The sequence below is a fragment of the Gigantopelta aegis genome, chromosome 3, assembly GCF_016097555.1.
Source record: "Gigantopelta aegis isolate Gae_Host chromosome 3, Gae_host_genome, whole genome shotgun sequence".
In the NCBI taxonomy this organism is placed as follows: domain Eukaryota; kingdom Metazoa; phylum Mollusca; class Gastropoda; order Neomphalida; family Peltospiridae; genus Gigantopelta; species Gigantopelta aegis.
Genome location: NC_054701.1, coordinates 94,655,629 through 94,677,440, shown reverse-complemented (window position 1 = coordinate 94,677,440; position 21,812 = coordinate 94,655,629). Strand labels below are relative to the sequence as shown.

The 21,812-nt window shown below is 38.7% G+C and overlaps 1 protein-coding gene across 1 annotated transcript in view; it reads right to left on the bottom strand.

Annotated features, from left to right (window-relative positions):
- LOC121368950 (voltage-dependent calcium channel subunit alpha-2/delta-2-like) overlaps positions 1-21,812 on the bottom strand; it is a 95,645-nt gene that overhangs the window by 59,552 nt on the left and 14,281 nt on the right. Inside the window, exons 2-6 of the mRNA XM_041493715.1 lie at positions 21,262-21,343; positions 14,330-14,473; positions 13,568-13,627; positions 13,102-13,231; positions 1,210-1,341 (exon numbers count right to left, since the gene is read on the bottom strand). Coding sequence (XP_041349649.1) covers positions 1,210-1,341; positions 13,102-13,231; positions 13,568-13,627; positions 14,330-14,473; positions 21,262-21,343 — 548 coding nt within the window. The remainder of the gene's footprint in view (positions 1-1,209; positions 1,342-13,101; positions 13,232-13,567; positions 13,628-14,329; positions 14,474-21,261; positions 21,344-21,812) is intronic.

The following is a 21,812-nucleotide window of genomic DNA, read 5'->3' as shown; positions in this document are numbered from 1 at the left end:
ATGGGTAAATCACCATTATCTGTAACACTATATGGTACTGCTATACATAAAATGGGTAAATCACCATTATCTGTAACACTATATGGTACTGCTATACATAAAATGGGTAAATCACCATTATCTGTAACACTATATGGTAATGCTATGCATAAAATGGGTAAATCACCATTATCTGTAACACTATATGGTAATGCTATGCATAAAATGGGTAAATCACCATTATCTGTAACACTATATGGTAATGCTATACATAAAATGGGTAAATCACCATTCAGCTCAATATTTTAAGGCATTGCGAAAAATAAGTCTAGAAAATTAAATGTAGGACAGACAGATATACAGACAGACAAACACAGATATACTAACGGACAGAAGGATGGAGACAAAAACCTATTGTTCCCTCTGGTTGGACTGCTAGGAGACTAATAACTGTTTCTATCTGCAGCATGTGATTCGTTTTCAAACAGCCCTAACCTAGTTGTCAACTACAATAACCCACACAGAGTGGCACACCTGGGAAGGTGCTCCTAACCTAGTTGTCCACTACAATAACCCACACAGAGTGACGCACCTGGGAAGGTTCTCCTAACCTAGTCGTCAACTAAAATAACCCACACAGAGTGGCACACCTGGGAAGGTGCTCCTAACCTAGTCGTCAACTAAAATAACCCACACAGAGTGGTACACCTGGGAAGGTGCTCCTAACCTAGTCGTCCACTACAATAACCCACACAGAGTGACGCACCTTGGAAGGTTCTCCTAACCTAGTCGTCAACTAAAATAACCCACACAGAGTGGCACACCTGGATAGGTGCTCCTAACCTAGTCGTCAACTAAAATAACCCACACAGAGTGGCGCACCTGGGAAGGTTCTCCTAACCTAGTCGTCCACTACAATAACCCACACAGAGTGGCACACCTGGGAAGGTGCTCCTAACCTAGTCGTCAACTACAATAACCCACACAGAGTGGCACACCTGGGAAGGTTCTCCTAACCTAGTCGTGAACTACAATAACCCACACAGAGTGGCGCACCTGGGAAGGTGCTCCTAACCTAGTCGTTAACTACAATAACCCAAACATAGTGGCGCACCTGGGAAGGTTCTCCTAACCTAGTTGTTAACTACAATAACCCACACAGAGTAACGCACCTGGGAAGGTTCTCCTAACCTAGTCGTTAACTACAATAACCCACACAGAGTGACGCACCTGGGAAGGTTCGCATGAAGCCGGTCTTACTGCCGAAGTACTGCCAGAGGATCTCCTCATCCTCGTCATAGTTGTCTTTAAATGCCGTGTCGAGGTCTGCCGTCCACTTCAAACCGTTCAGGATTTCAGCATCTGGAAGAGAAAATACATGTCACGAAAACCAAGAAAATAGTAGGTCTTCTATTGATCACAGAGTAAAACAAAGATTATTTATACATGTAATTCTAAATAATATTAATTAAACACTCATACTTTGGTTAATTATCTTATGCAAGTATTTAGCTTGAAGCACACTGTTCTATATGCATATCATACACTCATATATCTGGGCTGACCATACCACTAAGGTCTGTGGATGAGTGATGGATCACATGGGACTAAATGAATTAATCAAACTGTGGTCTGCAGATCAAATCCAGTCCAAAAAAACAAAGAAAAAAAGAGAAGAACTTGACTATATTTTCCTATCTACCTCTATACATCAACTAGAAATGTAAAAAAATCAATGCGGAAATGATTTTAACATTAAAAATATTTCGACCTTTACTGGAATGTTTAAAGCACTTGTGGTGTATATTTGAAATATGAAACACCACAGGCAGGACAACTTTGTCTACAACTGAATTCCATTACGTATAACTTAATATCTGAATACTTTGTGTACGTCTTAATAAATATCTCAATATTGTGTTAAACATTGAATTCCATTATGTATAACTTAATATCTGAATACTTTGTGTACGTCTTAATGAATATCTCAATATTGTGTTATACATTGAATTCCATTACGTATAACTTAATATCTGAATACTTTGTGTACGTCTTAATAAATATCTCAATATTGTGATATAAATTGTACATGTACTTCAAACACATTTGTTAAACATAAAATAAATAAATATAAATGTTTACAATATGCACCAATTTATTGACGAGATTTGATGATCAAACTGCTGATACTAACTTAATATGACAAATACATGTACTTTATTTCAGACACACTAGAGTTAAAAAGAGATACCTCAATGTTTATTAAACACAATTTATTAAACATGTAACATACTATGTATTTAACAAGGCCAAGTAAAAACAACAGTCCTATTCCTTCTCGTTTGGCATCGTTTTTTCTTTCTTTCTTTTTTAGGCACAATAAATATTAGATAATACCAAGATGCTTGTACGCACACATACTCACACAGACATGAAATGGTTAACACACTGGATTATCTTTATATCAGCCACAATGATCATATATGTAGATATCGTGGCCATCTTTGAAAAAGTTGTAAATGGAAAAATAATGGGGTTTTTTTTTTTTTTAAAGGTCTGTATGCTTTTCACTTTGCCTCAGTGATTTTCTGATGACGTAATCCATTTTCAGACACTATTAAAATGACACTGGTGTGACAGTGTATTTACTATGGGAAGCACTATTAAAAACGTACTTTACACCATCAAATGAACAATGTTGTCAGTTTTCACTGAACCCAGGGATCAACTGCAACAATTTATTACCTGTATCAACTTTTAATTTGTTTTTTTGTAGGCAGAATGCTCACCTTTGACAACTTTGAGCCTGGCTACAGCAATTTTAAAGCAGTAACTTTTGAAACAATTATCCCTTCAACTGCCAGTAATAATTGTATCCAGTGTCAAAAAACTGCTATCAGTAAAGCCCTTGACTTACAGCAATTCATTTCAGAACTAGGGTAATAGGGTTATAGCAATTGCCATCAGTGCTGTCAGTGCTGTCATAGGAACTGCCATCAGTGCTGTCATAACTGCCATCATTGCCATCAGTGCTGTCATAGCAAATGCCATCATTGCTATCAGTGCTGTCATAGCAACTGCCATCAGTGCTGTCATAACAATTGCCATCAGTGCTATCATAGCAATTGCCATCATTGCTATCAGTGCTGTCATAGCAATTGCCATCAGTGCTGTCATAGCAACTGCCATCAGTGCTGTCATAGCAATTGCCACCAGTGCTGTCATAGCAATTGCCATCATTGCTATCAGTGCTGTCATAGCAACTGCCATCAGTGCTGTCACAGCAATTGCCATCAGTGCTGTCATAGCAACTGCCATCAGTGCTGTCATAGCAACTGCCATCAGTGCTGTCATAGCAATTGCCACCAGTGCTGTCATAGCAACTGCCATCATTGCTATCAGAGCAATTGCCATCAGTACTGTCATAGCAACTGCCACCATTGCCATCAGTGCTGTCATAGCAGTTGCCATCAGTGCTGTCATAACAACTGCCATCAGTGCTGTCATAGCAATGGCCACCAGTGCTGTCATAGCAACTGCCATCATTGCTATCAGTGCTGTCATAGCAATTGCCATCAGTACTGTCAGTGCTGCCATCATAGCAATTGCCATCAGTGCTGTCATAGCAACTGCTATCAGTGCTGTCATAACAACTGCCATCAGTGCTGTCATAGCAATTGCCATCAGTGCTGTCAAAGCAACTGCCATCATTGCTATCAGTGCTGTCATAACAACTGCCATCAGTGCTGTCATAGCAATTGCCATCAGTGCTGTCATAGCAACTGCCATCATTGCTATCAGTGCTGTCATAACAACTGCCATCATTGCTATCAGTGCTGTCATAGCAATTGCCATCAGTGCTGTCATAGCAACTGCCATCATTGCTATCAGTGCTGTCATAACAACTGCCATCATTGCTATCAGTGCTGTCATAACAACTGCCATCAGTGCTGTCATAGCAATTGCTATCAGTACTGTCATAGCAATTGCCATCAGTGCTGTCATAGCAACTGCCATCAGTACTGTCATAGCAACTGCCATCATTGCCATCAGTACTGTCATAGCAACTGCCATCATTGCCATCAGTGCTGTCATAGCAATTGCCATCAGCGCTGTCATAACAACTGCCATCAATGCTATCATAGCAATTGCCATCAGTGCTGTCATAACAACTGCCATCAGTGCTATCAGTGCTGTCATAGCAACTGCCATCAGTGCTGTCATAGCAATTGCCATCAGTGCTGCCATAGCAATTGCCATCAGTGCTGTCATAGCAACTGCCATCATTGCTTTCATAGCAACTGCCATCATTGCTTTCATAGCAACTGCCAACATTGCTGTCATAGCAATTGCCATCAGTGCTGTCATAGCAACTGCCATCATTGCCATCAGTGCTGTCATAGCAATTGCCATCAGTGCTGTCATAGCAACTGCCATCAATGCTTTCATGGCAACTGCCAACATTGCTATCAGTGTTGTCATAGCAATTGCCATCAGTGCTGTCATAGCAATTGCCATCAGTGCTGTCATAGCAATCACCATTAGTGCTGTCATAGCAACTGCCATCAGTGCTGTCATAACAACTGCCATCAGTGCCATCAGTGCTGTCATAGCAATTGCCATTAGTGCTGTCATAGCAATTGCCATCAGTGCTGTCATAGCAATTGCCATCATTGCCATCAGTGCTGCCATAGCAATTGCCATCATTGCCATCAGTGCTGCCATAGCAATTGCCATCAGTGCTGTCACAGCAACTGCCATCATTGCCATCAGTGCTGTCCATAGCAATTGCCATCAGTGCTGTCACAGCAACTGCCATCATTGCCATCAGTGCTGTCATAGCAATTGCCATTAGTGCTGTCATAGCAATTGCCATTAGTGCTGTCATAGCAACTGCCATCATTGCCATTAGTGCTGTCATAGCAATTGCCATCAGCGCTGTCATAGCAATTGCCATCAGTGCTATCATAGCAATTGCCATAAGTTCTGACATAGCAACTGCCATCAATACTGTCATAGCAACTGCCATCATAGCTATCAGTGTTGTCATAGCAATTGCCATTAGTGCTATCATAGCAAATGCCATCAGTGCTGTCATAGCAATTGCCATCAGTGCTGTCATCAAGTTTGAGTACAGTAAACCAAAAGGCCATTCTGTTTAGGCTTAATTGAAACTTCTCATAGCGTGTCATACTATTTTTAATTGTGATGTCACAGAGGGTGTTATACCATATTTGATTGTGATGTCACAGAGGGTGTTATACCGTATTTGATTGTGATGACACAAGAGGGTGTTATAACTATTTTTAATTGTGATTACACAGAGGATGTTATACCATATTTTATTGTGATGTCACAGAGGGTGTTATACTATTTTTAATTGTGATGTCACAGAGGGTGTTATACCGTATTTGATTGTGATGACACAGAGGGTGTTATACCATATTTGGTTGTGATTACAGAGGGTGTTATACCATATTTAATTGTGATGACACAGAGGGTGTTATATCATATTTAATTGTGATGTCACAGAGGGTGTTATACCATACTTGACTGTGATTACACAGAGGGTGTTATACCATATTTGACTGTGATTACACAGAGGGTGTTATACCATATTTAATTGTGATGTCACAGAGGGTGTTATATCATATTTGACTGTGATTACACAGAGGGTGTTATACCATATTTAATTGTGATTACACAGAGGGTGTTATACCATATTTAATTGTGATTACACAGAGGGTGTTATACCATATTTAATTGTGATTACACAGAGGGTGTTATACCATATTTAATTGTGATGTCACAGAGGGTGTTATACCATATTTGACTGTGATGTTACAGAGGGTGTTATACCATATTTGACTGTGATTACACAGAGGGTGTTATACCATATTTGATTGTGATTACACAGAGGGTGTTATACCATATTTCATTGTGATGTCACAGAGGGTGTTATACCATATTTGACTGTGATTACACAGAGGGTGTTATACCATATTTAATTGTGATTGCACAGAGGGTGTTATACCATATTTGACTGTGATTACACAGAGGGTGTTATACCATATTTGATTGTGATTACACAGAGGGTGTTATACCATATTTGACTGTGATTACACAGAGGGTGTTATACCATATTTGATTGTGATTACACAGAGGGTGTTATACCATATTTAATTGTGATTACACAGAGGGTGTTATACCATATTTAATTGTGATTACACAGAGGGTGTTATACCATATTTAATTGTGATGTTACAGAGGGTGTTATACCATATTTGACTGTGATTACACAGAGGGTGTTATACCATATTTGACTGTGATGTTACAGAGGGTGTTATACCATATTTGATTGTGATTACACAGAGGGTGTTATACCATATTTGACTGTGATGTTACAGAGGGTGTTATACCATATTTAATTGTGATGTTACAGAGGGTGTTATACCATATTTGATTGTGATTACACAGAGGGTGTTATACCATATTTGACTGTGATTACACAGAGGGTGTTATACCATATTTAATTGTGATTACACAGAGGGTGTTATATCATATTTGACTGTGATGTCAACAACAGTGTAATACTATATTACTATCTAGATAATAAACAAACATATCAATACACATTGTAATGATAGCGCAATACATACATACATACATACATACATACATACATACATTATAAAAATGTCAAAACACCACTAAGGAACAATATTAGAAAGAAAACTGCACACAAAAAACTAACATTCACAATGCTGCAAGAAGTCAAATGACATGAAACAACAATGAATATCTCAATGTATTACTGCTATAGGAGAGGTGGTGGGAGAAGTGGGGTGGACGTAAGGGGGGCTGTGGATGCACATGACCAGCAAGTGTTGTGTGTTAAGCTCTAGGTAAGTGCTATTGTCTTAACTACAGGTATATATATACTATATGTACTACTGTGACAGTATTACATGGTGCAATAAAAACACTTATTATGCACAGCTTATGCAATATACAACATCTGTCCCAATTCATTTATACATGTAGCTTTGTTTATTAAATGTTGTATAATTAGTTTGAAATATCACCAGAGCTATATATTTTCTAAGGGACTGTGTAGGGGAGGCTGCAGAAGAATTGAACCTTTTCACAAACCAGCACCTTTAAGGAAAAATCTGCATTACATCATCTTTTCTCCAATACATTTATATTGTTTTAGAACATGCAATGGTTATATATTTTGCAATCAATTATCAATCAAACAAGCATTTGTGGGTAACAGACTTAGGGGATGGTATGTTTATCAAAACAAAAGTTGTGGTTGCTACATGTACAAATTAAACACTTTTGTTATGTTGTTGTTTTTGTGAAATTTAATTTTCCGAGATTGAATCTAACACAACACCTCTGTACATCACTCTGACAAGGTGAACAGCGTACAGTAAAGATTTCACAACTACAGTACACGTTCAGGGCACAGACAAGCTGGCAGACAACAGATGGTAGAGTTCACAGTTTACTTCAAACATAGCCACAAAGTTCATAAATTAATCACAAAAACTGGTGGTCATTGTCCATGTTTTTTATGTTTTTGATTTTAAATCTGTAAAACTGTACTTATGTGTTACTATGAAAAGTATTTATTTTAATTTTTAAGCTGCAAACACTGGACAGCAGTCGTGGTTGCTGTGTCTTTCATTTGACTCAAACTTAGTGTTACCACATTACCATAAGTGTACGAGACAGGGGGGCAGTGCTGGAGCAAAACATCAAGTTCAGGCAAAAATGATAGAGATATTCGGTCAAAATGTGCTAACCTGAGACCTTTTTACCATGTATTTCCATTACTGTACCCTCAAAATTAGTTGTAATCTATGTAAAAATTTATAATCATCCGTTTGCAACCCTATATAGCTGCTTAGTAGTAATACTAATAAGAATAAATGTTATCCAGATTCGGGCATTTTCATTTAATTCGGACAAAACCCAGCCTGCCCCCCTACAAAAATAGGAGCCCGTACACCTATGCAGATTATTTTGTTTTAATTATTGGGCCCCTTTACATCTTAGTGTTTCGCTGCAATACCAATGCCACAAGTTGAAGCATTTCACTGCCAGAAGACAACACGCACAACTACAGACGCAAGTTCTACATTGAGACAGAGAGAAAATCTTGTCAAGTACCTCTTGCAGATTTGCGAATCAACATCGTGCAACACACAACTGAAAACAATGAACGAGAAACAAAGCTTTCAAAAGGATACAGTAATAGCGCTATGACCAAGTTATTTTATTGAGTTCCGTGACTACCTGTGTTAATTAAAGGTAAACAAGTTATTTTACTGATTTCCGTGACTATTTGTGTTAATTAAAGGAAAACAATGTACAAGTTGTCAAATTGAGAATAAGTAAAAACACAACAACTATGAGGTTTAATCTACTCTGACATGAATAGTAACAAGGAGTAAAAACACAATGACATCCAGGGCATAGAACCTTCTCTTGGACTCTGCCTTGTGCTGAGATGTAAATGTGTTAGTACTTGTTGTTCAAAATACTACCAACAAATTGGCAAGTTTTGTTGAAAAATGTGTATTGGTCAAGTCTACCTTTTCTTTAGCATAAAAATAATGGCTCAATAACCATAAAAAAAAAAATCTTCAATAAGGCTTTTGGTAGATCATTGTGGAATATTATAGTCATCAAGTTCAGTTTGCAGCTGGTAAAAAGTCGTCATGTTTTGTTAAAAATGTGTTTTAGTCAAATTTACCTTTCTGTTACCATAAAATAATAACATTATAGTCCTTCCCACAGAGAATGCCTTTTTTCATCCAACGAACCTTTTTGGCCGACTATTCTGCAGCAAATAGTGATGGTCAACAAGAAAGAATCGTCTCATGAGACATGGCATGGACAGACAAGAACTGGGGAGTGGGGGTGGATAGCAACAGAAGCTGAAGCATGCCTGTAAGAGGTGCTGGGGATAGTGGAGCAAAGGTGGAAGGGTGGGACAGAGGAAAAGGATTATAAATAAACTTAAGAACTGGTCCAGTACTGAACCAACCACGCCCCAGCCAGACACATGTACAGACATGTGATATGGACAATCCTTCTTATCCATGACATAAACAGAGTATATCAAAGATTTCCTTTCAGACTGGAGTGCATCCCTGAAAGCCTCTTGTTACTGATTTAACAATCTTATCAGTCTGTGTTCAGATATTTTCAAAATACTGACGAAAACGTCCTTCTTACTGGATTCACAAATTTATCAACAGCTTCATTCACAATCACTAACATTTCCATAAATGTACAAACTGAAGAATTTGGCAGGATAGATTAATACGAGCATACTCACAACAACCAAACAAAATATTAATAAAAATATAATTTTATAAATATTTCTAGGAGGGGGAGAACAACTGTTCATAAACTTGTGAAGCAGAAACATGTGAGCAATCTCCAGTTGTAATAATTCACAGGCTTAACATATTTCCAGTAATTTCAATGTTCTCCTCTTCAACTTCCTTTCTTATCTACTATTGGTAATCCTGGTCAAATACCTACCAATGTACACTCTTTTTTCTCTACTTATTTCCATGCTTATATCCAATTAAAGTTCAAGCATGCTGTCCTGAACACACACCTCAGCTACCTGGGCTGTCTGTCCAAGACAGAGGGTTAGTTGTTAGTTGTTAGTTGTTTGTGAGCGAGAAGAGGGTGTAGTGGTCTTACACCTACCCATTGAGTCATTAAAACTCACTCTGGGTGGGAGCTGGTACAGGGCTGCGAACCCAGTACCTACCAGCCTCATGTCTGATGGCGTAAACTAACACTCTCTCTCACTCACTCACTCACTCACTCACTCACTCACTCACTCACTCACTCACTCACTCACTCACTCACTCACTCACTCACCCACCCACCCACCCACCCACCCTCCCTCCCTCCCTCCCTCTCTCTCTCTCTCTCTCTCTCTCTTTCTCAGGGGAATCTAGAAGAATGTGCCCAAGACAGTCGTGCTTAAACCTTCAGTGGATGTAAACACGAGCTGACTGATTGATTGGATGTTTAATGACACCTCAACACAAAAAACACATCGGCTACTGGATGTCAAACTATGTTACATAATGACAAAAATAGTGTAGACATCAATGAAAGAATAGAATAGATATTTAACGACACCCCACATCAATGAAAGAGTCACATTTGTGAGAAGAAAAAAAAAAGGAGCATATTAACGTTAAATATCAAAAAATAAAATCTTTAAAAAGACAAAAATAAACGCTATGGTCAGACCATAAATAAAGTATATAGAGCTGTGGTAAACAAACCAATAATGCATAAAAACAAAAAAACATATATGAAAACATTATCACAGATGTGTATAGAACTTGTTTTTAAAATCTCTAAGAGATACCAAATATGTGCTGTAAGAAATAACAGCATGTGCTGTATTCACCACTCTCAAGGAAACCCGTGAGAATGTTGTCACCCCTGTACGATGACGAGGAATATGTGCTGTATTTGCCACTCTCAAGGAAACCCATGATATTGTTGCCACCCCTGTACCACGATGAGGAATATGTGCTGTATTTGCCACTCTCACGGAAACCCATGATATTGTTGCCACCCCTGTACCATGATGAGGAATATGTGCTGTATTTGCCACTCTCACGGAAACCCATGATATTGTTGCCACCCCTGTACCATGATGAGGAACAGCATATACAGGGGCCTGTCAATGTGTACCTGTTCACAAACATACATACACGCCTGTTCACACAAAAGCACACAGATACCTGTTTACATATATACTGGTCAATGAACATCACACCACACTATACGGCTGTTCATACACCTATTTCAATGTACCTACTCCTATAATTAAACACCTGTTCACACTCCTATCATTGTACACCTGTCATTAAACACCTGTTCATACTCTATAAATGTACACCTGTCATTAAACACCTGTTCACACTTCTATCAATGTACACCTGTCATTAAACACCTGTTCACACTTCTATCAATGTACACCTGTCATTAAACACCTGTTCACACTTCTATCAATGTACACCTGTCATTAAACACCTGTTCATACCAGACCTGTCAACCTTTAGTCAAGAGAAAGCAGGAGGTGTGTGTTGAAAAAGCAGGAGATTTTGTCAAAAAGCAGGAGATTTTTTAAATTCACACAATTTAACCCAAAATCGCAAGATTTAAAAAAAACATTATTACAATAAGTTATATGAATACTATATAATGTCATATATACTTCTTAACCTTAGATCTTGGCTTTTTTTTTTTAAAGTTTAAATATTATTATGATTTAATACATATTTAAAAAAAAAAAATTATTTTATCCAAAAATGTTAAGAACATGAACAAGAGATAAAAAATTTAATTAGTACATTTACGGTATTACACTTACAGCCTTACAGGTTGCGTTACATTATCATTTGTGGTTAGTGTACCTAAGTACCAAAGACAAATTTATATAAATCTTATAAATTAATATTCAGTTTTTACTATAATGAGGAACGGTGGCGTGGTACTTATTTAAAATCATTATAATGATGCAATAAACATTGTATTTTCATTAATCATAAGTAAAACCTCATTACGGACATCGTGTGAAATATACCGGAATTATACCCATTTCCGTGAGTAGCTTTATGTCAATGTCAAACACAACATTTTTTAATTGTACAAAAATAATTTCTTGAAGAGTACCCTTATAACCAACATTTTACTGCACAAACATACAAAATTAACTGACACAAGTATGTTTATACAGCTAATTGGTCTTTTCGTTGTCTTGCTGTGACATGTGATTTTAACATGCATCGTGTGTATCGCTGTCAACTCGGAGTCTGGCAGTTACGATTCGTCATAGTTGCATTATGTAATCCAGTGAGAAGACATTTTACAATTCAGGTGTTATTAGAACTAAATTGGATATTTTTTTGTTTTGTTTTATGCAACACTGAATGTCAATACACAGCCTGTTGAATTAGCGGCAACACGCTTCGTAGCCATTACGATGACAACAAACATTATAATAACACGTCATTTTATAAACTCCATGTGCTTTTTTAACAATATAAATAGGCTATCCCACAATTCTCACTTCGGCAAAGGTTAAACAGTCGGGACAATTCGGCCTGTTACATTCTCAGAAAACGAAAGTAGTCGACATTTTCCGAATGAGAAAAAAAAAGGTAGAGTTACTTCCCTTATGTTATTTTGACAAAAGAGGATCGATTTTTTTTTTATGCTTACAAAAATGTCATTTAACAGGAGAAACTGTCTCCCGCACAGGTGAAATGAGATTTGATCAAATACCGGGAGACTCCCGCGGAATCCGGGAGGGTTGACAGGTCTGGTTCATACCCCTATTAATGTACACCTGTCAATAAACACATGTTCACATCCCTATCAATGTACACCTGCCATTAAACACCTGTTCACACCCCTATCAATGTACACCTGCCATTAAACACCTGTTCACACCCCTATCAATGTACACCTGTCATTAAACACCTGTTCACACCCCTATCAATGTACACCTGCCATTAAACACCTGTTCACACCCCTATCAATGTACACCTGCCATTAAACACCTGTTCACACCCCTATCAATGTACACCTGCCATTAAACACCTGTTCACACCCCGATCAATGTACACCTGTCATTAAACACCTGTTCACACCCCTATCAATGTACACCTGCCATTAAACACCTGTTCACACCCCTATCAATGTACACCTGCCATTAAACACCTGTTCACACCCCTATTAATGTACACCTGTCATTAAACACCTGTTCACACCCCTATCAATGTACACCTGCCATTAAACACCTGTTCACACCCCTATCAATGTACACCTGCCATTAAACACCTGTTCACACCCCTATCAATGTACACCTGTCATTAAACACCTGTTCACACTCATATCAATGTACACCTGTCATTAAACACCTGTTCACACGCCTATCAATGTATGCCTGTCATTAAACACCTGTTCCCACTCCTATGAATGTACACCTGTCATTAAACATCTGTTGACACTCCTAACAATGTACACCTGTCATTAAACACCTGTTGACATTGTTCTTACCTCCCTCGTATATCTCGACAGGGATGTGAACGCTGGAGAACGAATCATTGATCTTCTGCTGGAAGCGTTCGTCGTACTCCAAGACGACATCCTGCATCTCCTTAGTGTTGTAGAAATGGACGTCCTTCTTCTGAAACACACACACACCAATCAGTCAGCATTCACATTTAACAAATCAGAATTCTTAAATAACATATAATCAAAGACAGAACTTGCAGGATTTACATTAAAAAAAGCTTTAAAACTTTGAAACCAGGACAAAATAATTATTCATCTTTTAAGAACATTAGTGTCATTTGCTGTGCTCATTCAAAGCATTATCCACTGTTCTGGGTTCTGCAACCACCTAAATCTGCACCATCAAATATTAATCTATCTCCATGCAGATACCAAAATAATGCCCAACACAGCGCTCCTATAAACTGAAGTGACACCTAGCAGCAGAAAGCCAACAAAACATTCTTACCTCCAGTGAGCCGTTCCAGACATGGCTTGCTGCTGCCGTTTCAGCAACTTCCACAGTGTTCTACAAACAGAATCATTTAGTCATATTTAGTCAGGAATCTGTCACATTTAATCAGTAATTAGTCACATATTTAGCCATTAATCAATTACATATTTTTATAGTAATCAGTTACATATTTAGTCTTCAATCAGTTATATTTAGTCAGTAATTAGTCACATACTTCAGTCAAATATTTAGTCAGTAATTTGTCACATTTAGTCAGTAATAAGTAACACATTTAGTCGTTAATAAGTTACATATTTTGTAATTAACCAGTTATATATTTTGTCTTTAATTAGTTAAATATGTAATCTTTAATTAGTCAATTGTCCATGGGTGGTGAAAAATTCATTTCTTCCAAGGATAAACATTTCAGTTAGAAAAGGTACATCAATTATGTTCTTGCTTATACAGGAATGATGAGAACTTCCAATTGACTGTACCCAAAATTATTAAACAAGCTTTAATTTTATGAGAAAAAAAATTCTGGACAAATTGAACACTGCCATATACACATGAATGCTGCCATATACACATGATCCCTGCTATATACACATGATCCCTGCCATATACACATGATCCCTTCTATATACACATGATCCCTGCCATATACACATGATCTCTGCCATATACACATGATCCTTGCCATATACATATGATCCTTGCCATATACACATGATCCTTGCCATATACATATGCACAGGTACAAGTTTGTTTACAAACCTTCAATAATTTCATTTTCTTATTAAACATTATGGACAGGTCAGCGGACATGCCACGGACAAGCTCCGCTCCTACGACCTTCTCAAACGTCACCTGGACATCCAGGGACTGGGACGCCGACAGGTTGGATGCTGCCTGGTATCTCTGAAAGAAAGAAGAAATGTTTTATTTAACAATGCACTCAACACATTTTATTTTCGGTTATATGGCGTCAGACATATGGTTAAGGACCATACAGATATTGAGAGAGGAAGCCCACTGTCGCCACTTCATGGGCTACTCTTTTTTATTAGCAGCAAGGGATCTTTTATATGCACCATCCCACAGACAGGGTAGTACATACCACGGACTTTGATATACCAGTCGTGGTGCACTGGCTTGAACGAGAAATAGCGCAATGGAGCCACCGACGGGGATCGATCTCACACCGACCTCGCATCGAGCAAGCGCTGTACCACTGGGCTATGTTCCGTCCCGTCTCTAAAAGAAAGACACAAATGACTGTTTAACAATGCCTCACACTGTCATTCTACTTCATATGTACACATCGAGCGAGCGCTGTACCACTGGGCTATGGTCCGTCCCGTCTCTAAAAGAAAGACACAAATGACTGTTTAACAATGCCTCACACTGACATTCTACTTCATATGTACACATCAAACTTGGTTATGTTCCGTCACGTCTCTAAAAGAAAGACACAAATGACTGTTTAACAATGCCTCACACTGTCATTCTACTTCATATGTACACATCAAACTTGGTTAACAGTTCTACATATATAGGATCATTTCCAATGAGTTGAAGCTTGTTTTGTTTAATGACACCACTATTGAGTGTCAAACATTTGGTAGTTCTTACATAGTCTTAGAGGAAACCCATTAGGGATCTTTTATATGCATCATCCCACACACAGTATAGCCCTTACCACAGCCTTTCATATACCTCGTCTCAAGAAAATCAATTATTGGAGCTCACTCCAAGGATAGATTTTCTTGAGATTTGTGTAAGAAAAACCATCTAGAAAAGGACTCATGCCAGAAACTACTAGTATTGGTCTTGCATACCTAGCTTCATGAATTAGCTGGGCATCAGCGTCGGTGACCCGGTGGTAAGCCATTAATAATTAGCCTTATGGTTGTATCGTAGGAGCTGGGTATGCCTCCCAGTACTGGCTCAGTGGGGAGGTATAAGGCCACTACACCAACGTCCCTCTTGCTAATCAGTGGAGAGGTGTAAGACCACTACACCAACGTCCCTCTAGTTAATCAGTGGCGAGGTGTAAGACCACTACCACGTCCCTCTAACAGTGGGGAGTCCACTACACCAACGTCCCTCTAGTTAATCAGTGGGGAGGTGCAAGGCCACTACACCAACATCCCTCTTGCTAAACAGTGGGGAGGTGTAAGACCACTACACCAACGTCCCTCTTGCTAATCAGTGGGGAGGTGTAAGACCACTACACCAACGTCCCTCTTGCTAATCAGTGGGGAGGTGTAAGACCACTACACCAACGTCCCTCTAGTTAATCAGTGGGGAGGTGTAAGACCACTACACCAACGTCCCTCTTGCTAATCAGTGGGGAGGTGTAAGACCACTACACCAACGTCCCTCTTGCTAATCAGTGGGGAGGTGTAAGACCACAATACCAACGTCCCTCTTGCTAATCAGTGGGGAGGTGTAAGACCACTACACCAACGTCCCTCTTGTTAATCAGTGGGGAGGTGTAAGACCACTACACCAACGTCCCTCTTGCTAATCAGTGGGGAGGTGTAAGACCACTACACCAACGTCCCTCTTGCTAATCAGTGGGAGGTGTAGGTGTAAGACCACTACACCAACGTCCCTCTTGCTAATCAGTGGGGAGGTGTAATCAGTGGGGAGGTGTAAGACCACTACACCAACGTCCCTCTTGCTAATCAGTGGGGAGGTTAAGACCACTACACCAACGTCCCTCTTGCTAATCAGTGGGGAGGTGTAAGACCACAATACCAACGTCCCTCTTGCTAATCAGTGGGGAGGTGTAAGACCACTACACCAATGTCCCTCTTGTTAATCAGTGGGGAGGTGTAAGACCACTACACCAACGTCCCTCTTGCTAATCAGTGGGGAGGTGTAAGACCACTACACCAACATCCCTCTTGCTAATCACTAACTACTAACTTGTACCCACAGTCTTGGATATCCCAGCTAACTGAGGTGTGAGTTACTCACATAGCCCAGTTAATGGAGGTGTGAGTTACTCACATAGCCCAGCTAACCGAGGTGTGAGTTACTCACATAGCCCAGCTAACCAAGGTGTGAATTACTCACATAGCCCAAGATAAAGTTAAAGTTGGTTTTGTTTAAATATACAGTGAAACCTCTGAAAACCGGACCCTCTGTAAACAGGAATTCCCCCAAAACCAGACATTTTTCACGGTCCTTTTTTAAAATCAGTACAAAACTTAACCTCTCTAAATCAGAAACCTCGTAACACCGGACATTTTACTAGGTCTATAGTGTGTCCGGTTTCACTGTACCACTAGAGCACATTGATTTATTTCTCATTGGTTACTGGATGTCAGATATTTTGTAATTCGTATCGCAAGACATCATGCATCAACCAAAATTAGATGTAAGCATGAATTAGAATGAAATACATGTAGCTGTTCATTCACTCTGAGTGAGACTCTGCACTGGGATAGGACAGTACCTACCAGCCATACAAAACAAAGAGGATTACTTCTTAAGCATCTACAAGCCATACAACAGACAGTGTTTGGCCGTATACATCTACCTCCCTAATGAGCTCAGCGCTGGAGCCGGAATGGGGACAAGACCCCACCACCTCATATTCCTAAAACTCACTGGTTTGATTACAGTATTTCCGAGTCCCGCAACCACCATCTGTCTGTGACTGTTATCATGACCCTGTATTAACTCTCAACATCCACTTTATTGGTACTTGTCCTGTCTGAAATGTGCCTCTCACACAAATGTTTCTGTGTTTTAATGCACTATTGATTTAAAACAATTACAGTGTAATTTTAACTAAAAGAATTTACTTGTCCTACACCCAAAACAGCCTGTCTCGGGCAAGACGACTGGTCTCGCCGTAAAGCCGTGCACTATAATTACAGTGTCTACGTCAGTGCAACAGGGTTCAACTGTCACGTTTTAAAGTGTACGTGTATCATGCATTGTACTGGGAATAGGGGGCAGGTCGTAGCCTTGATGTGCAGCCAGTCTGAGGTCAATCCTCGTCAGTGGGCCCATTGGGCTATTTCTTGTTACAGCCAGTGTTATCTTGTCTGTGAGATTATGCATATTAAAGATCCTTTGCTATTAATGAAGAAATGTAGTGAGTGTCCTCTCTAAGACTGTATGTTAAAATTACCAAATGATTGACATCCAATAGCCGATGATTAATAAATCAATGTGCTCTAGTGATGTCGTTAAACAAAACAAACTGTAACTTTTGTCCTGGGAATAAGAACAGTATCTACATGTTTCTAGTTCAGTCAGTAAATACTGTATATACCATTCAGTATCAGTATCATGTCGATACCAATTTACTGTACTAAGTAAATTTCAAAATACTGAAATTTCAGTATTGAAAAATGTTATCCGCCATTTAGTAAAGCACCAACAATATATCTGACAAACACAAAATAGCTGAAAAGAAGAGTGAGATGAGTGCCTTGTGTATGGAACTTAATGGGCACAGTAACCTATATGAAGCTGACAATTCCCACTAAAATTCCTTCACAAATATGTCAATATTTTGTTTTAAAAAATGAAGAACGAAATACCACATTCTCAACTAAGTGGTAACCTCCTGGTAACCTGAATAACCATTCTCGACGTATTTAGATGCCTGTTTTAATCTCCTCTAGTAGTGTTGTTAAACAAAGTACACTTCATTTTTTGCACTGGGAATAAGGAGTAATGCAGAAAAAGATTTGGGTCAGCTAGCTAGCTGCTGGGTTGGTCAATTACTGAAACTGCCAGCGTGCCCCGAACAGCGGTACATATCAATCAGACAATTATGAGAGCGTTACAGAATGCTACAAGTGTTTAATAATGGTCATCACACGCACGTCCAAAATGGCAGAATTCCTGTAGTCTAGGACCAAGCTACAAGCCAGTAATTAGACGCTTGTCAAGACTCGATTAAAGAAAATGGCACACAGTCAGAAATGCTGGTCGGGTGATTAAAGCGTTCAGAATGTGATGGCCACTGAAACACGGGTGTCATTACAGACCGTGATAGGACAATGACATCCTCAGCTAATATGTCATTTAAAGTACATGTACTACCATTGTTCTATAGGTTACATGTACCATTAAACCTAGTACTGCATCAGCAGACTGAAAGATTTCAAATTCTATGGGAAACTCTTTATGGTTTCTATTACTGGAACCCACTGAAAATTGTTTTAATGATGATCATGGTAATGGTGTATTATGCTGCATGACAATGGCTAACAGACGGGTGGGACAAGCTACAAGCCAGAACTAGCAGTCCTCCAGCTCAGCAGGTGACACACACTTTGCCAAATGTCTGTACATGTACATCAGAGAACACCATAGTCCATATGTGGACATGGATGTAAAGGTAGCTAGCTGCTGGAGTTGAGATCTTCACTCGCACTCAAACATGTACATCAGAGAACACCATAGTCCATATGTGGACATGAATGTAAAGGTAGCTAGCTGCTGGAGTTGAGATCTTAACTCGCACTCATACATGTACATCAGAGAACACCATAGTCCATATGTGGACATGAATGTAAAGGTAGCTAGCTGCTGGAGTTGAGATCTTAACTCGCACTCATACATGTACATCAGAGAACACCATAGTCCATATGTGGACATGAATGTAAAGGTAGCTAGCTGCTGGAGTTGAGATCTTCACTCGCACTCATACATGTACATCAGAGAACACCATAGTCCATATGTGGACATGGATGTAAAGGTAGCTAGCTGCTGGAGTTGAGATCTTAACTCACACTCTAAATCCAGAAATTAATGCGTCCCTAAATTAATGCAAGTGAAGGTGGGCAGACTAAAATATGACATGAAATTAATGCGAGTGGTCTCCCTTTCCTAAGAACACACACACACGCCTGTGTACTTTTCGGTTAAATCCTGAGTTACAGATATCTTTTATAAGATCAACTCATTGATATGTCTGTGTACACATCAGTTATTCTATTTAGTCCCTAGTGTTTTTGGCGAGATTAACTCAAAGCATACAGATGTGACTCAGTTCTTGATTTACTCCATACAAGAAACTTCGAAATTTGGTTTGTTCAGGCTGGATGCACTGGTCAGTTGCAACCAATGAACTTATCTGTGAATGGCGATTTCAAAGTCATAATGAAAGAACAATTCGCTCAGTGGCATGCTGACAAAGTTGCACTGAATGTGAACAGTAAGAAAAAAGAAACGGTCGACCTAAGGATTAGGTGCTAAAACCCATTCATGCGCGATGGATCGTGTCGGCTTTTGACAGGGTGGCCAAAGACCCCTCAATCGTCACACGTGGTTGGCAGCTTGCTGGACTATTGAACAAGTAGTGTGTTTCGCCAACGATGATTTATGCTCCAGTTGTTTTATAAATGTATGAGACATTTAATCTTCATTTGTTTTAGTAGTGTGACACATAGCTTGTTGGACTATTGGACAATTAATCTGTCTTGCCTACAATGAATTGTTTTCTCAGTTGTGTTTTTTAAAAATATATTAGAATTTTAATCTTTGTTTGTTTTGTTTTAATAACATGGGGCACATTTACAAAACATAGAAATAAATGCATCATTTTATTAATGCGAAGAATACGAACTTGCATTTTTGCGCATTAATATTATGATCGCATTAATTTCAGGATCTACAGTATACTAACTAGTCACCAACGCCAACTCGTGAATACTAACTAATGGAATTTCATCATCGATCATTGGTTATAATCGGCTGACACCGACCAATCAACTTTCGATTACACAATTTGTTAGAATTATATATGATCCTAAGAAGGATTTGAACTATAAGGACCATACACCTATTGTCATGTTCAGCCCATAAATGGTTAATTTTACATTTAATAATTATCTCATATATTTGTTATTTATAAACACAAACCTTATTTACATCAGTTCTATCATCTAAACTGGAGGAACAATTATAGTTAACATTTTTCCACACAATCGATTCTGGACTTCGATCATCACATTGGTTTAAAAGTCAAACTGATCAATTTTTTATTATAACTTAAACGATCATTAGAACATCACTAGTAACTAGTGACCAATCACCAGCTCGATTATAAATTAACCAATCATTAGAATATCACTATAGTAACTAGTGACCACTCACCAGCTCGATTATAAATTAACCAATCATTAGAACATCACTAGTAACTAGTGACTACTCACCAGCTCGACTATAAATTAACTGATCGTTAGAACATCACTAGTAACTAGTGACCACTCACCAGCTCATTATAAATTAACCAATCATTAGAACATCACTAGTAACTAGTGACCACTCACCAGCTCGACTATAAATTAACTGATCGTTAGAACATCACTAGTAACTAGTGACCACTCACCAGCTCGATCATAAATTAACCGATCATTAGAACATCACTAGTAACTAGTGACCACTCACCAGCTCGATCATAAATTAACCGACCATTATAACATCACTAGTAACTAGTGACCACTCACCAGCTAAACTATAAATTAACCGATCATTAGAACTAGTGACCACTCATCAGCTCAACTATAAATTAACTGATCATTAGAAAATCACTAGTAACTAGTGACCACTCACCAGCTCGATTATAAATTAACAGATCATTTGAACATCACTATAGTAACTAGTGACCACTCACCAGCTTGACTATAAATTAACCAATCATTAGAACATCATTACTAGTGACCACTCACCAGCTGGACTGTGTCGTATCCGGTCAAAATGGAAATCCACTGCTTCCACTTGAGATCGAGACGTCTTGCCCATGTCCTGACACTGTTAAAGAAATATTAGCATTTCAGAAATTTATGAAACAAGTTTTTTTTTTAAGAATAGCTGTAATAAATTATGAATGGTCTTCTGTAATATCAAGGTTCTTATTTTCAACTGGTAAATGCCAGTTGTCAGAAATGTTTTATCTTCCCAATTTCTGCTTACTGTCTGCAGTTTAAACAGACTGTCCTAAGTTTGTCTTCATTGAATAACAGAGCCTTTTTAACAACTACAATTACACATGATCACGTTTCTCTTCTTTTTTTTGTTTAGAATCTCAGTGTCTCTATATCCAGTTAAGTCTCTAGTTGTCCCAATAGTTGTAGTACTTCAGGTAATATTAATTTTGTTTTGGCATATACAGAAAATTATTGGGAGATAAAATCCATATTGAGATGCAGGTATTAAAAACATTACAAGCATAATAGGACAACCAGAAACACTTGGAACACAAACACTGGTGTCCTCAACA